At 35.1% G+C, this 14,925-nt stretch overlaps 1 protein-coding gene across 2 annotated transcripts in view; it reads left to right on the top strand.

The window, feature by feature from the left end:
• Positions 1–7,223: 7,223 nt before the first annotated feature.
• SNTG1 (syntrophin gamma 1) overlaps positions 7,224–14,925 on the top strand; it is a gene marked incomplete at both ends in the record, with an annotated part of 271,863 nt that continues 264,161 nt past the window's right edge. For both annotated transcript variants that reach the window (XM_084230408.1, XM_084230407.1), the window contains one exon: positions 7,224–7,250. In XM_084230408.1, the coding sequence (XP_084086534.1) occupies positions 7,224–7,250 (27 nt within the window). The remainder of the gene's footprint in view (positions 7,251–14,925) is intronic.

Below are 14,925 nucleotides of genomic sequence, written 5' to 3'. Positions count from 1 at the left end.
GAGTCAGATAATTCCCAAAGTCTTTCTTCATTCTTTTTCCTTTGTACTTCTCTTTCCTTTTCTGTTTTGGTTCTTTTAATTTCTGTGTCTTCAAGAGCACTTATTTGTTCTTCTATTTCATCAATTCTGCTTTCACTGCTTTTCCCAGATTTCTTTAGCTCCTCCATTAATCCTTTGATCTCCTGCTTTTCTTTCACTTCCCTCTTTTGGGACTCAATTTCACTCTTCTGATTGTTGATTATTTTCCCCTTATCATTGTTTTCCTTTATGACTTCTTTCAGTTTTTTATTCATGGCAATTTTAAATTCTCTATCTGGAAGGCTCAGAAGTTCTTCCAAGTCGCTGGTGTTGCATTTGGTGGGTGATTTTCTTTCTGCGGTGTGTCTTTTCCTCGAGGACTTGCTTGGTTGCTTGTAGTTTTCTTCTCCCTGCTGCTTGTTTTCTAATTTGTTCTACGCATTGGGACACTGTGTTGCTGGTACTGGCTGCCATCTTTTTGGTGTGTTCTTTCTGGCATGTTGGAAACTGGTGGTCCAATAAAGTCAAAAACTGTTATGCCAGACATCCAGTAGGGCAGTGGTACTATGAATATGTTAGTGGTCACTGTCACAGAAAATCTCCTCCTTTTGTATTTGTTTAATTCCAGTGGTGGGTTCTTATGGTCCCACAGACTTCCCTGGCCATGGCTGGATCACTCACTGGGCTCCAAATTACTGGATCCCCTCCTGGGTCTGACTGGCAGCCAGATGTGTCCTGGCTTGTGGGGGCTTTTCAGCTCACCTCTTTCTGTGGGGGCAGCCCTTTCCCAGTTCCATGCAGTCTAGGTGGGTTCCGGATGCAAAGATACCTGTTCTAAAAAATCTCTATGTCTTTTAATTGGTGAATTCAGACCAATCATACTTAGGGCAATTGTTAATGAAAACTACTATAACTCATTTTATTTATTTATTTATTTTAAAGATTTATTTATTTATTTATACAAGCACTGGGGTACAGTCAGAAGTGCAGGAGGGTGTGAGAATTCACCAGAGCCAGAGTGGGGAGCAGAGCAGGCAGAAGGACCAAAGTACACTGCTGAGGGGAGCAGCGGGCGGCAGGAGAGGTCTGCGCGCCATGTGGGACACCCCTCCGGTGGCCGGGGAGCAGCCGAGGATCGAACCGGCGCTGCTGAGGCTGCAGGGAGCTTCGCAACCTAGGGCTCAACTGCTGCGCCACCGGGGAGGCCCTCATTTTATTTTTGATTCTTTTGTTTTTGATTCTCTTCTTTTCTTTTCTTTTTTCATTTGTTTTTGTCTACATTTTTCTGGATGACTTTCCTTAGTTCTCAGTATCTTTTTTTCTACATCTGGATTTTAGGTTAGATGTTACCATGGGGGTTTTACTTAAATTCCTATGTCATAAGTCATTTGTGAACTGGTGTCTACTCCCCAAAATTTAACATACATGTTCTGTCCATTTTTTTTTCCCATTTACTGTTTTGTTGTTGATGCCTACTGTTCTTGATAATGCTTCTGACTTTGTATTTCTGTTTTCATTTTGTTCAGTATTTTGTGTTATACTTTTTCTTTTAGAAGCCATGTTTCTTATAGAATGAATCCTTTCACTATTTCATGTTGAGCAAGTCTGGTGGTGATAACATGTTAGTTTATTTTTCTCTTGGAAAACCTTTATTTTCACTTTCATATTTGACTTAAAATTTTGTAGGGTAAATTATTCTTGTCTGGTAGGCATTGTCTTTTAGGATTGTGAAAACTTTTACTCTCTCTTTGCTTAGAGAGTATCTGTCATGAAATCCAAGAAAAGGCTAATTTAGTTATTTTTGGATATTGTTTTCTTTGCCTTGCTTCCTTTAATTTTTTCTTTATTTTTGATTTTTAATAATTAAACAATTATGTGTATTTTTATAGATATTTTTGATTTCAAAACTTTGGGTGCTCTTTCTACTTCTGGGACATCCATATTTAATTCATTCCCTAGACTTGGTGTATTCTCAGTTATTATTTCCTGAATAGACTTTTTGCTCCTTTCTCTCTTCACCTTCTGAGATTCCAATTATTCTTAAGTTTCCTCTTCTAATTGAAAATGATATTTCCCATAGAGTTTCCTTATGTTTTTTTTTTTCAAGATTTATCTATTTATGCATACAGGAACTAGGGTACAGGACAGAGGTGTGGAGAAGTGAGAGGATTCAACAGAGGCAGAATGGGGAACTAAACAAGCGGATTGACTGAAATACACTGCTGAGGGAAGCAGCGGGTGAGTCATGAGAGGTTTGCTGCACTATGTGGATAGCTCCTTGGCCAGGAATCGAATTCATGCTGCAGTAGCTGTGGACAGTGTCATAGGTTGCATCTTAACTCCTTGCGCCACCAGAGAGGCCCCAGAGTTTCCTTATGGTTTCTTTATCTTGTTTCTCTGTCTTTATCTAACTGGGTGGTTTGTTTAGTTGAGACATCTATTCCCATTTAATTTTTTAAGCTTGTGTGTATTTCATTAAGAGTCTCTTTTTGTGATCAATTAATATTTTCAATATCTATAGTGAAGAATATTCAGTGTTCCAGAATCTCTTTTCTAAGATTTTGGACCTACCTATTTGCCTTTGACTGACCTTCCAGTAGGTCACTTAGCATATTTAATATTAGTGTTTTGAAGTCTTTGTCTAGATAGTTCCTCTATTTCAATATGTTTTATATTTGTCCCACAATTTCGGCTTTCCTCATTTTGCCTTTCTATCAAGTGTTCATATGCCCCTTACACCCTAGTCATGTTTATAGTCTCTCTCTCTCTTTTTCCTTTTTTTTTTTTTTTGTTATGGGGGTCAAGAGTCTTAGTTTTACTTGTTTCTCTTCTTAGTTTACTTTGTTATGAGGCTTGAAGTTGGTGACCTCTACTTCCTATCCTTTTTCTATATAGAAAGCTGTGTTCAGTGTTTTAGTTGCCTTTACTTACCAACCCACCTCTTTCTTGTTTCTTTCTACCATGGGTGAAGCTGTGAAGCTTATTCTCCTTTAGGGGTACCTAGGTCTGGATTGCAAGTCTCAGGCTCTAGGATTTTGATAGATTTGGCAGGCAGGTGGTGCCCCAGTGGAACAGGCAACATGCCATGTTGTCCATTAAGGCCTCTGAAAATGTGTTGCTGCTATGTCCCTTCCACTCTTAGCTCTGTAGGACTGCAAGATCTGTATGTTCTTTGTTAAATTCTCAAGTGTTCCTGAGTTATTTCTCAAGTCCTTTTTTCTACTATTATTGCCACTATGGAGTCCAGCCAGGCCCAGGTTGGCATCCCCTCTTTGACCTGTTCTGGAAGGGGGATGGAAGTAGTTTTCCATGCCAACACCAGTTGCAGTTTTACCAATGTCTTGGATTGGGAATTACCTACAGAATTCCCACTATCCAGGGGTTAGAACTGTGATTCCATGTAAACAAAGTTCCTCCAGAGAATTTCAATTTCCTGTTTTTGGTTTGAATTGTCAACCCCAGCCTTTTTTTTCAGCTGAGGTATCTACTTTCCCACTCATGATCCCCTTCACTTGCACTCAGTCCTTCCCCTCAGCAGGCATACTCTTAGTAAAAGATCTTTGGGGAAGTCCTGATTCTGGGGAGGAAACTTTTGGGTCTTTTTTGAGCAAAAATTTCATTTTTATGGTTGTTGTAGGGTAAATGATTTTCAGGCTTTTCTGCCCTCAGGACACTAGGATCGCATGCCTGATGGCTGGCACCTGCATTTTATTACATTGTTATGCTCAGTTGTATTGTTTATGTCTATGGGCCATGGCTGCAGTCTTTATATTGGCCAAGAGAAGTAGAGGCAAGAGAGAATGCCAGAGAGCCCAGTAAAGTGTGAAGATTCGTGGGGGACTCAGAGGCCTACTGGCCTCCTGGTACCCCTGCCTGCTGTGTACCTTGTTGTTACAGTACATGTAAAATCTTAAATAAACACCTGAAAAAGGCATCAAGGGCTCCAGGACTCTCCTTTACCCGTCTGCTCAGATCATAGACAACCATCTTTGTGCCTTCCTGGCACTACAGTTGTTGCTAGGGGGAAAGGTTATCCCAACCTCTCTTACCCACCATATTATGGGTGAATAATGAGGATATATAATATGTAAATAAAATCAAATTATATTGACACTACACCATCAAGCAGGAAAGCATAATACCCCACTACTCTTTAAACATGCGATGTTCATAGTAACTTCTCTTAAAACAGTAAAGTGTGGCAAGAGGAAAAAAAAAATTAGTAACTAAAATGAAGAAACTAGACAAGCGCCATCTCAACTAGGTGATCAAATACAGCCTTGTTATAGTGACTAGGTGAATGCCTTTTATCTCTGGTGTTCCATCTCCAAAGCATAACCCAATATAATCATGAAAAATATTTCAGAGTAATCCTTGTAGATGAACATTTTACACATTTGGCCTGTGTTCCTGAAACTGTTAAAGGCATTTAAAAAAAGAATGAGAATTCTGTGAAGCAGTTCTACCTAAAGGAATTGTAAAGAGATTATATTAAATATAATGGGGTGTCCAAGATGAGATCCTGGAACAGAAACCAACACATTCAGAAGAACAAACACAAAAACTAACAGATGACAAATATTGTAGCTACATAATACAGGTTCACTAATTGTAACAAATTTGCTGTACTAATATAAAATGATAATAATGGAAGAAAATAATTGTTGTGTGGAAACGCTCAAACTATTTCTATATGTTTGTGTATCAAACCTATTTAAACAAACCTATTTTAAGGTTTGTAAAACCTGTATATCAAACATATTTTAAGTCTCAGAAAAATTTAAGAAACAAATTTAACAACCTTTACTACAGTTTTAAAATTTGCATCACTTTAATATGTTTTATAATTGCTATGAAATTTGTTACTTAGCTATTATTTTGTTTTGAATATTATACTAATTCTTTTCCTGAGTAAACACATTATTTTATTACCTAATATGTTGATGAAAGATGATGAAAGTTAAAGTGAAAAGAAAAAGGTATGCATGCTAAAAATGGTAAAAAAAAAAAAAAACAGATTTAACTCCTACTAAATGCATCATATTTTAAAGTAATGCTGTTTTATAAATATAAATAATTAAAATTAAATTTAGCTAATGATACTAAATATGAGATTTTTTTTTTAAAGATTTATTTATTTATTTATTTATTTATACAAGCAATGGTTACAGTCAGAAGTGCGGGAGGGTGAGAGAATTCACCAGAGCCAAAGCGGGGAGCAGAACAGGCAGACTGACAAAATACACTGCTGAGGGGAGCAGTGGGCGGCAGGAGAGGTCGGCATACCATGTGGGACTCTTGCCCGTGGCTGGGATTGAACCTGCACTGCAGAGTCAGCAGGCAGCTTCACAGCCCAGCACTCAACTGCTGTGCCACCAGGGGAGGCCCTAAATATGAGATTAAGGTTAGAGAAGTGGTTAAATTTCCTCGTCTATTTCTGTGGTTGCATTAATAGTAGAAAATTAATTCTGGAGATAATATGTTTTATATAATCTATAAATACTGAAATTTTCTTACTTTTGTTGTAAAGGAAAAAGATTGCATGTTAAAGTTAGTGATAAGTAAGTATTCACATTTTCTTCATATACAATCTTTGAAAACAATTGTGAAATTTGTTAAACATGTTACAAACATCTGAGATACTCAATATTATAGAATTTATATAATCAAGTAATATTTTTACTATCAAATTTTTATTTACTAATGTCTTGTTGTTACCTAAATTTGTCTAATATATCTATTGTATGTTTTCCAATAAAATAAAACCAGACTCAGAACCCAGAAGATGCATTTCGGAAACAAACTCAGTGTATTATGTAGCATTTTCAATTGCTATTAAAAATAATAACTTTATTTAATAAGCAATAGTAATAATCCAGTGAAAACATGGATGAATCTCTCATTACATTTCATCAACATCAGATTTTCATCACTCATACAACAGAATATAACAATAAAGACCAGAACAATGTACTATTCTAAAAGCTGATGGGAGTAATTCTGTAGTCAAATGCTTTTCCACTGAGCTATACCCCTGTGCTGATGAGAGTAATTTTGCAGAGCACATAGTCTTGTATTGGAAATTTCCTGTGCACTTTATTTATTTATTTTTTAAAGATTTATTTATTTATACAAGCACTGGGTACAGTCAGAAGCACAGGAGGGTGAGAGAATTCACCAGAGCCAGAGCGGGGAGCAGAGCAGGCAGAAGGAACGAAGTACACTGCTGAGGGGAGCAGCGGGCGGCAGGAGAGGTCTGCGCGCAGACCCTCCTCCAGTGGCCGGGGAGCACCTGGGGATCGAACCGGCACTGCAGAGATTGCGAGCAGCTTCGCACCCCAGCGCTCAACCGCTGCGCCACTGGGGAGGCCCTCCTGTGCACTTTAAAGTCTCATTTACTTCAACCATTATATTTTGTTGTTACATCTTTTTATAGAGTCATGGCATCAAGTTCCTAATGATATCTGTTAGTTTCATTATTTCATCACATAATTAAATCAAAACGTTCAAAAAGCACTTAAAAATGAATTCTTAAAGACAGTTATATGCATTTGAGTCTATGCCACCACTTAGTTATTATAGTGAACAAAGTGAAACTCTATTCAATGTTTCATCCATTGACTTATTTTAATCACTATGAATTAAAGCTCACTGTTTTAATATTCTTCACTAATAGCCTCCTTCCTTGTATCACATGGTTGATGAATAAAATTTTATTTGCCAGACAGAATTATTCATGCATATAGCTATTTAATTAAAATGCAAACAATTAGTCAAACTTTCTTCAAGAGATGGCCGCATGAAAGGCAATTTTTAATTACTCTTTTTCTAAGTTTCTTTCCCAGTCGAAAACTAGATTTCAAAATAAATATTGGGAATGTACTAACACTTGAGAGAAGAGATTAATCATATAGGAAATCATGTTTGAATACTTACTGGAGTGGAAAGGTGCATGGAAATATGCAGGAGGCAGTGTCTGCTTCACGAAATTTAGGATATCACACTCTTTCTTCTCCTTTTTCCTCTGTTAATTATGCTGTGGGAGTGTTTGTAAACACAGTTTGCCCACAGGATTTGCTTCAAAATTTCTCACGCTGCACACCACCATTCTCCTCTGTTACATCTAATGCAATGCTTCATGGCTTACAATTTCTCTGTTTTTTTGTTTTGTTTTTTTTCAGGCGACATTTGTGGTGCCATAGCACATGGATTTCAGGACTGCCTGTGAAGAGGTGGGTTAAGTGACTTTCTGTTTTTCAGATAAGGAAAACAGGTTAAAGACAGAAAGCTCTAGTCACTCTTTTATAGAAATGTACAGAATATCTAGGGAAGATTCAGATTGTCATCCTTCTTTTCCTTTAAGAAGACAGAAACATATTTTATTTGATTGAATGTCCTCCATAAACTATTCACTAGCGTTTAAGTGTTGGATGTATTTTTTTTTCACATAAATGGTTCTAAATTAGAAGACATATAAGGTCTTTTCAGCACTAAATCCTATGTTTTTATCATTCCAATATCATTTATTTAAATATTACTTAAGTATTAATAAATAGCAATTCAGATTTTCTGGAACACTGTCATCACACTTTGACAAGAGTTAAAATGATTCATTGATCTTGCAAGGATTTTGAAGACCTTCAAGTGTACAGTCAACGATGCATCAACTTGAAATTAGAGAATGTAACTATCCTATATTAGGAAGAAATATTATCATTCTTTTTTAATTATTTATTTATTTAGTTATTTATACAAGCACTGGGTACAGTCAGAAGCGTGGGAGGGTGAGAGGATTCTTCAGAGCCAGAGCGGGGAACAGAACAGGCAGAGTGATGAAATACACTGCTGAGGGGAGCAGCGGGCACAATAGGAGAGGTCTACACAACATGTGGGACCCTAGCTGGTGGCCGGGGATCAAACCGACACTGCAGAGTCTGTGGGCAGCTTCACAGCCCAGCGCTCAACCACTGCGCCACCAGGGGAGGCCCAGAAATATTATATTTCATTAGACATGTGATCAAGACATGTATTTGTTGTAAAGCTTTAAAATATATTTATTGTTCATAAATAACCCAAAGAAAACTGAACACTGCTGGAATATCTATTGATAAAATCAAATTAAAAACAAACCAACAATAATCATGAGTTATTAATATTTATCCAAATTGTTATTTTAATGTAATGTCATGTGGCAAATTTCTTGGAAATATATTTTTATAAATTATTTGTCATAGTACAAAGTTTAGAATCTAAACTTTCAAAAAATAAGAAATTATTTTTTCAGTAGTTTAAGTATGGTAATATGTATCTGTGTTCTATATTTTTTAAGGTAAATTATCCTTATATTTTCAAACTTCTCTCAGATTTTATAGAGAATTCTATCAGGGGAGAGTGTATATTTTATCTATCTTTAACTTAGCACTCACCATTGGATTTCTTTTGTTATTGCAGTTGATGTTTTTGAAACGTAAATGTAGATATATAAACTAATTCTTTGTAATTTATAGTCAAAAATACATATTGATTTTATTTTTTTTAAATGTAGCAAGTTTACTATTTTAATAAAAGTGTTAACTTATGTTTTGGGTAGTAAGGCACTTGTTAAAACTGAATATGTGTTTTTGTGATTGGGGCACAAATGAAGCTGATGAGTTTTATGTGCTGGACACCAGATTTTTATGTGATGGACACCAGATACCCAGATACTGCCAAATATTATTTTAACAAATGTTTTACCTTGAACTTCAAAGATTAACACAGTTAATATTTTTAGTATTTTTGTTAATATATTTAGTTAGTATTTTTTTAAATTCAGATTAATTGATTTGGAATATATATCAAATTTTATTTAAGATCCAAAAGATTTAATTTGTAATGGCAAAACTGTTGTGATAATTTTTCCTTAGCTTTTATATTGGTCAATTGTTGTTTTCTTGCAAAGAGCCTTTGAGATGCTCAATTCTTTCAGACTGTCCTCACTATGCAACAGACTTGTCCCAGAACAGCTGTGTCATCCACACACTAGTTGGACTGTCAGGAATAGGGAGGTCTGAGATACTCTGAAAATGATTAGATATCCATGATGATGAATCACAGTCAATGACTTTGCCTAAATACATAGTCATTTTTTTATTATAGATTTATTTATTCATGCATACAAGAATGGGGGTACAGGCCAGATGCACAGGAGGGTGAGAGGATTCACCAGAGACAGAGTGGGGAACAGAACAGGCAGACTGACTGAACTACACTGCTGAGGGGAGCAGCAGGTGCAACAGTAGAGGTCTGCCTTGTTATGTGGGATTCTTGCCAGGACTGAAGTCATGCTGCAGAGGCTGCTGACAGCTTCACAGTGCTGTGCTCAACTGCCTGAGCCACCAGGGGAGGCCCTGAACTATACAGTCTTATAGACAGTAAAGTGGAAAGGGACAAGATTTATTTAGTTTAACTCAGTCACTTTGCAGTGAGGAAACTGAGAGTTTGTTTTGTTTTGTTTTTTTAATGAAATAATGAGGGCAATGTAATTAAATAGTTAAAATCAGAACCATGATTTGAGACTTAGAAATTTTGCGTCTAACTATGAGGTTCTTTCTAAACACAATACTTTGCTGGAAATTATGTCTTAGTCAAAGACAAACTGAATAAAACTTTCTTTCTCTTAACTTCTAGTAAGGCATGAAAGATAAAAAACTGATCAGCTCATTAGAAAGATCATAGTTAGAATATTGATATATGAATACCCAGGAAGTCTCTTCTTTGACAAAGTATTTGACCAGATAAAGTCCATATAAAACATCTTAATTATCTAATACAGTTTCTGTTTGAAAGAAAGTTTAATTTAATGTTTAGAAATATTCCCTCTTAAAAGAAAATGTTTCAGTTCTTTCAAAAAATTGTGACTTAGAGGATGACAAGTAAGAAAAAATAAGTTAGAAATTACATTTGAGACATATACAATCCACAGTTCAGAATAAAAAGTGTTCATAATAGCTGGGCATTTTTAATGATTATCTCTGCTTTAAAAAGGTGCCATCAAAATCACCATATGTCCACATAAACCTATATGTTATCATTAGTCTATATTTTTTTTCATATTTCATTTATAAACCTATACTTCTTTAAAAATCATCTGCATATTTCTGTTGATTGACAGCATCATGTTTCTATAACATGCATTTGATAATTCATAGAATTGGGCCTCCCCTGGTGGTGTAGCAGTTGAGCACTGGGCTGCGAAGCTGCCCGCAGCCTCTGCAGCACCGGTTCGATCCCCGGCTGCCGGCAAGGGTCCCACATGGCGCGTGGACCTCTCCTGCCATGCCTGCTTCTCCCCTCAGCAGTGTATTTTATCAGTCAGCCTGTTCTGTTTCCCACTCTGGCTCTGGTGAATTCTCTCACCCTCCCACTCTGCTGACTGTACCCAGTGCTTGTATAAATAAATAAATAAATCTTTAAAAAAAAGCATCTACACATAATAATTCATTGATTTGTAATTTAATTTTCTGTCATATAATCACATATAATGTGTGACTATGATTTAATTAGCAATACTGAAGGAAATCCTACTGCAAATAAAATACTATATTCTAATATATATAGGTTAATCATGTTAATAATGAAAACAGTAATAGCTTTTTATTAAGATCTACTTGATGTAACAATATAAAAGATGAAGTTACATAAATGTGTTATAGAAATAAATAATGTTGAAATCACTATTGGTGATCCCAAAATACTATAGTAATCAGATATCCGGTTAATATATTCATTGAATGAAAACCCTGAGTTCATAATGGTAAGGACTGATTTTCATACCCTGTGTCCTTGAAGACATCAATGCTAAGGCTTCAGTATTTTACAAAAATGGCTAGAATAAGCCAAGAAGGAGGTCATGATTAGAAGAACCCTATAGGGAAAAGTAAAGGATAAAATGCTGTTGAAAGCACTAAATGAAATGGCATTTAGTGACCTACCTCTACTACATGGTACTGCATGAGAATTTATATACTGCTTAAGCTATAGGTTTACAGAACAAATTAAGATATATTTGGAAAAAGAAATATAGCAATACTGAGAATAACTGCATGAGCATATTATGGTCTCTGTCTAGTTTCTCATAGTTTATCATTTTTTGCATTTGATACTGTAAAATATTACATTTTAAGAATAAAGAAACAGATTTCAAAGTAACATAAAAACACATTTTGTGTTCGTTGAAACACTGGGACCTAAATGAAAGTAGCCATAACTTTTAAAATATGATAGAAAATAATAAAATAGAAAATATATGATACCCTTCTTTTGAACATTCCAATTTAGATAGGAGATTTAATTACAAATTGTTTCAAAGTTTGTTTTAAAATAAAGAGTAAATTTGTGGAAGTTTATGATTTGCAGAAAACATGTCAACAATTACTTTTTAATAATTTAGATTTATAATAGTTCTTTATAATATTTATAATTCTTGCTTTACAATATTTCTCTAAGCTGATAGTCTCCAATATGGACTTTACAAAATCCAACATCCATTCAATTTGAACATCCATTCAATCCAGGAAAATAACATTTGAATTTATACTATTTCTTATAAATCATCTTTTTAAAATTTAAAATTTTATACATTTTATAATACACATAATATTTTATTCATTATATACAGTGCATATATTTCTTCACTCATGTGCTTTGTATACACAGCCAGCAATGTTTCAAGACGATGATTGTTATGTTAATAAAGAAAGAAATTGAGTAACATGTCTTAAAATGTGAAACTGATAATATTTAGGTAATTTATACTTTTTAAGCAATCAGGGTCCATAGATTTGTAAAGACCGACAGGGACTGTTTTAGGTTGTAACTATAGTGGCTCTTCTTGCAGTCCCATTTTGCATTTGTATCCCCAAAGAAATCCATGGGCATTGAGGGCATGTTGAATAATCCTCGGCCCATATAAGTGTCCTATGCTCACCTAGAATTACAATTTTGCTGGCAAAATCATCTATCAGGTCTTGAGTGATGTCTTACTCATTTTCTTCCCAATAGCCATTGTATTGATATATATGGTTCAAGATGAGCCAACCCTGAGTCATTTGCACTCCCTTGGAAGATTATCGCTGACCCATTGCTACCTAATGGAAGACACAATGTCGTGCCATGTGTGCTGGAGAGTTGGAGGCCAAGGCCCTCAAAATAATTTTTGCTTGAGTAAAACCAGGGCAGTTGTTAGAGCACAGAATCTGGAGTCCAATAGTCTGGGTTTACTTCCTAATGTCTACTCCTATCTGCTTCTGTTCAGTCTATGAGAACAGTTCACCAAGTTGTCAGGAGAGTCAAAAGAACTAATATTTTTGGGCACACAGTACATTTTCTATGAATGGTTATTAACAAATAAATAAAATATGTGGCCACTTTTCATTAGTGGTGATACCAGCTAAGCAATGCTGCCCTGAATCAGGAGAGTGCCTTGAAATATGTTTATCTATCTTTTTGGCAAGCCTTTAGCGTCTCCCAACATTTCCCACTCAATGTTTATATTTATGCAAACAATGCTGTGTTTTAAATGTCTCTATCAGTCCTGTCTATTACAAGTAAATGTAGTTATAAACCATAAATCCACATATGTCTAAGTTCTCTAGGGTGACTCCATTACTTCAAGCCCCTGGCCCATAACTCAGGGCCTGGGCCACTTTCTCCCCTCCTGGCACTTCTCCATGACATCTACTACCATGTACAGGCTTGGCCCTAGGGACACATTCCTGTGCTTCTGTCCTCTAATTTCATCTGTCCTGTCTACTCTTATGCTTCCGTATCTTTACTCAGATTTCACCTCTTTGAATAAAATAAATTTGTGTCCTCTTACAATTGTTTTTATCAAATTATGTTTTTCAAGACTGTTATACATATTTCTATCTAAGGATTCTCCTTTAACACCCCCTTTCTTCATGAATATTTAAATCCTCTCTCCATGTTGCTCCCATAAAAATTAATAAGATATCATACTGCATCTTATTCATTCATATATATATTTATAAACAGGAATAATCTGAGGTCATAAACTACTGTCTAATTCATGTCTGATTCTATGCTGATATTGTACAAGATTTGCAAAATAGATGAATGTGTGGAATTTTAAATATATATTCATATATGCAAACTAAATTTTTATAAGGGAATATATGTAACATCTATAACCTCTGAATAATGTACTTTACACTTGAATATTTTGTTAGGTTTGTTAGATCTGTGTTGACTGTTTTCTTTAAAGAGCTATTAATTGATAATATATAAAGGTGTGTGTATGCGGGTGTGTGTGTGTGAGTTTATGTATGTAATGAAAATATTTAATTTTAAGAAAAAGCCATTTCATTGCTTTCTTTAACTATTGTCTTCTTAGGAATTGCAAGTTTGTAGTCTTTTACATTTCCAGATAGCTCTCAAATAATTTGGGAACATTATTTTTTGCATGTTATATATGAGTAGATGAAACTATGATCACATCAGAAGTGTGATGTGATAAGTCCCTTAACTGTGTTTTAGTCCCTCAAACTTTCCCTAGGTGAATTATTATCTCACTTTGATGTGCAACAATAATGTATTTATGGGCTTTCTGGGAAAAAGCCTCTCTTTCATCCTCAAGCTGAGAGAATTATTTGTGATTGCCAGTTTTTCCAATACACTTCTTGGGAAAAAGTTGGCACAGAATGTACTGTACATTGAAAAGTCAGAAATGTGTTCAATTATGCTCATTTGGCTTTGATCTTATTTTATACCCTTTACTTCCCCACAATACCCTACAGAGTCCTGATTTTGGCTCCCTGTCAAGATTTCATTGTAAGCATGAGAGACTTTTCCATGTGAAAAAAGTAGAAATTATGTTCTATATTAAGGAAAATATAATTTGCTTTTGATGAAATGTTTTTGTCCTGCAGACAGAACCACTTGAGTTATGTTCTGTAATAGGTTAATCAACAAAATATAGTGTGTTCCTGCTGTGCAACTTTCCCACAGATGAGGAAGGAACACTGTCCTCACTCCAGAAAAGCTATTTTTTCCCTAAAATATATCATAATATGCAATAATTACGGGCTAATAATGGTATGTATTAACATGTGAGATAAAGCAGTTTACACAGTGAAGCTGTAATATTAAAAATAGTCTAATCTACATTATGGAATATCATCTTAAAGAAATAACCACTAGCAATCCACACAGAAAGTATATTTCAGGTGAAAGCCTATTACTATTTGCTTGGGATATTTCACTCAGTAACAGCTAAGGATAAATACATATTTATATTTATTTGTCCATTTATCCAAATTAGGAAGGACTTAATAATGATGAAATGAAAATATATTTGCTGAAATAGTCACTTCCTACTTCCTGTTGACATTTAGTGCAAAAAAACAACTAGAGTTTATACTCTTTCTCAAGGGAATTTTCTTTTGTATTTCTGACAAATAAGAATGTTAAGTGCACTTGTAGAGGGATATTACTATTTTTCTCAGTGACACTGAGAATAAACTGACACTGAGAATAAACTCAGTGACACTGAAAATAAACACTGACGTGCTTCAAGGAGTGACAAAGTCATGGACACTTCCAGTGATGACGAAGGTGCTGATTAAAAGTTATGTAGTTAAAATTTCCAAAAATGTGTGAAGCTAAAACTGAGGATTATGAATCAAAAATCTTGGGTCTTAAATCACCTCTATTTTAAACTATGCTAATTTAAGTAGTAAATTCCACTTCCCGGTTCTATCATTTGTATAAATTGTGTGTGTGTGTGTGTGTGTGTGTGTGCGCTCACGCGTGCGCATGTGCACACCTTGTTAACTTGGAATGAAGGATTAATGAAGGCTAGAGATGATGGAAAGTAGATGTGTCTTCAGATTTAATATCTGTGATAGA

Source organism: Talpa europaea (assembly GCF_964194135.1).
Source record: "Talpa europaea genome assembly, chromosome: 3".
NCBI lineage: Eukaryota > Metazoa > Chordata > Mammalia > Eulipotyphla > Talpidae > Talpa > Talpa europaea.
This window is presented reverse-complemented; position numbering and strand designations above follow the sequence as displayed.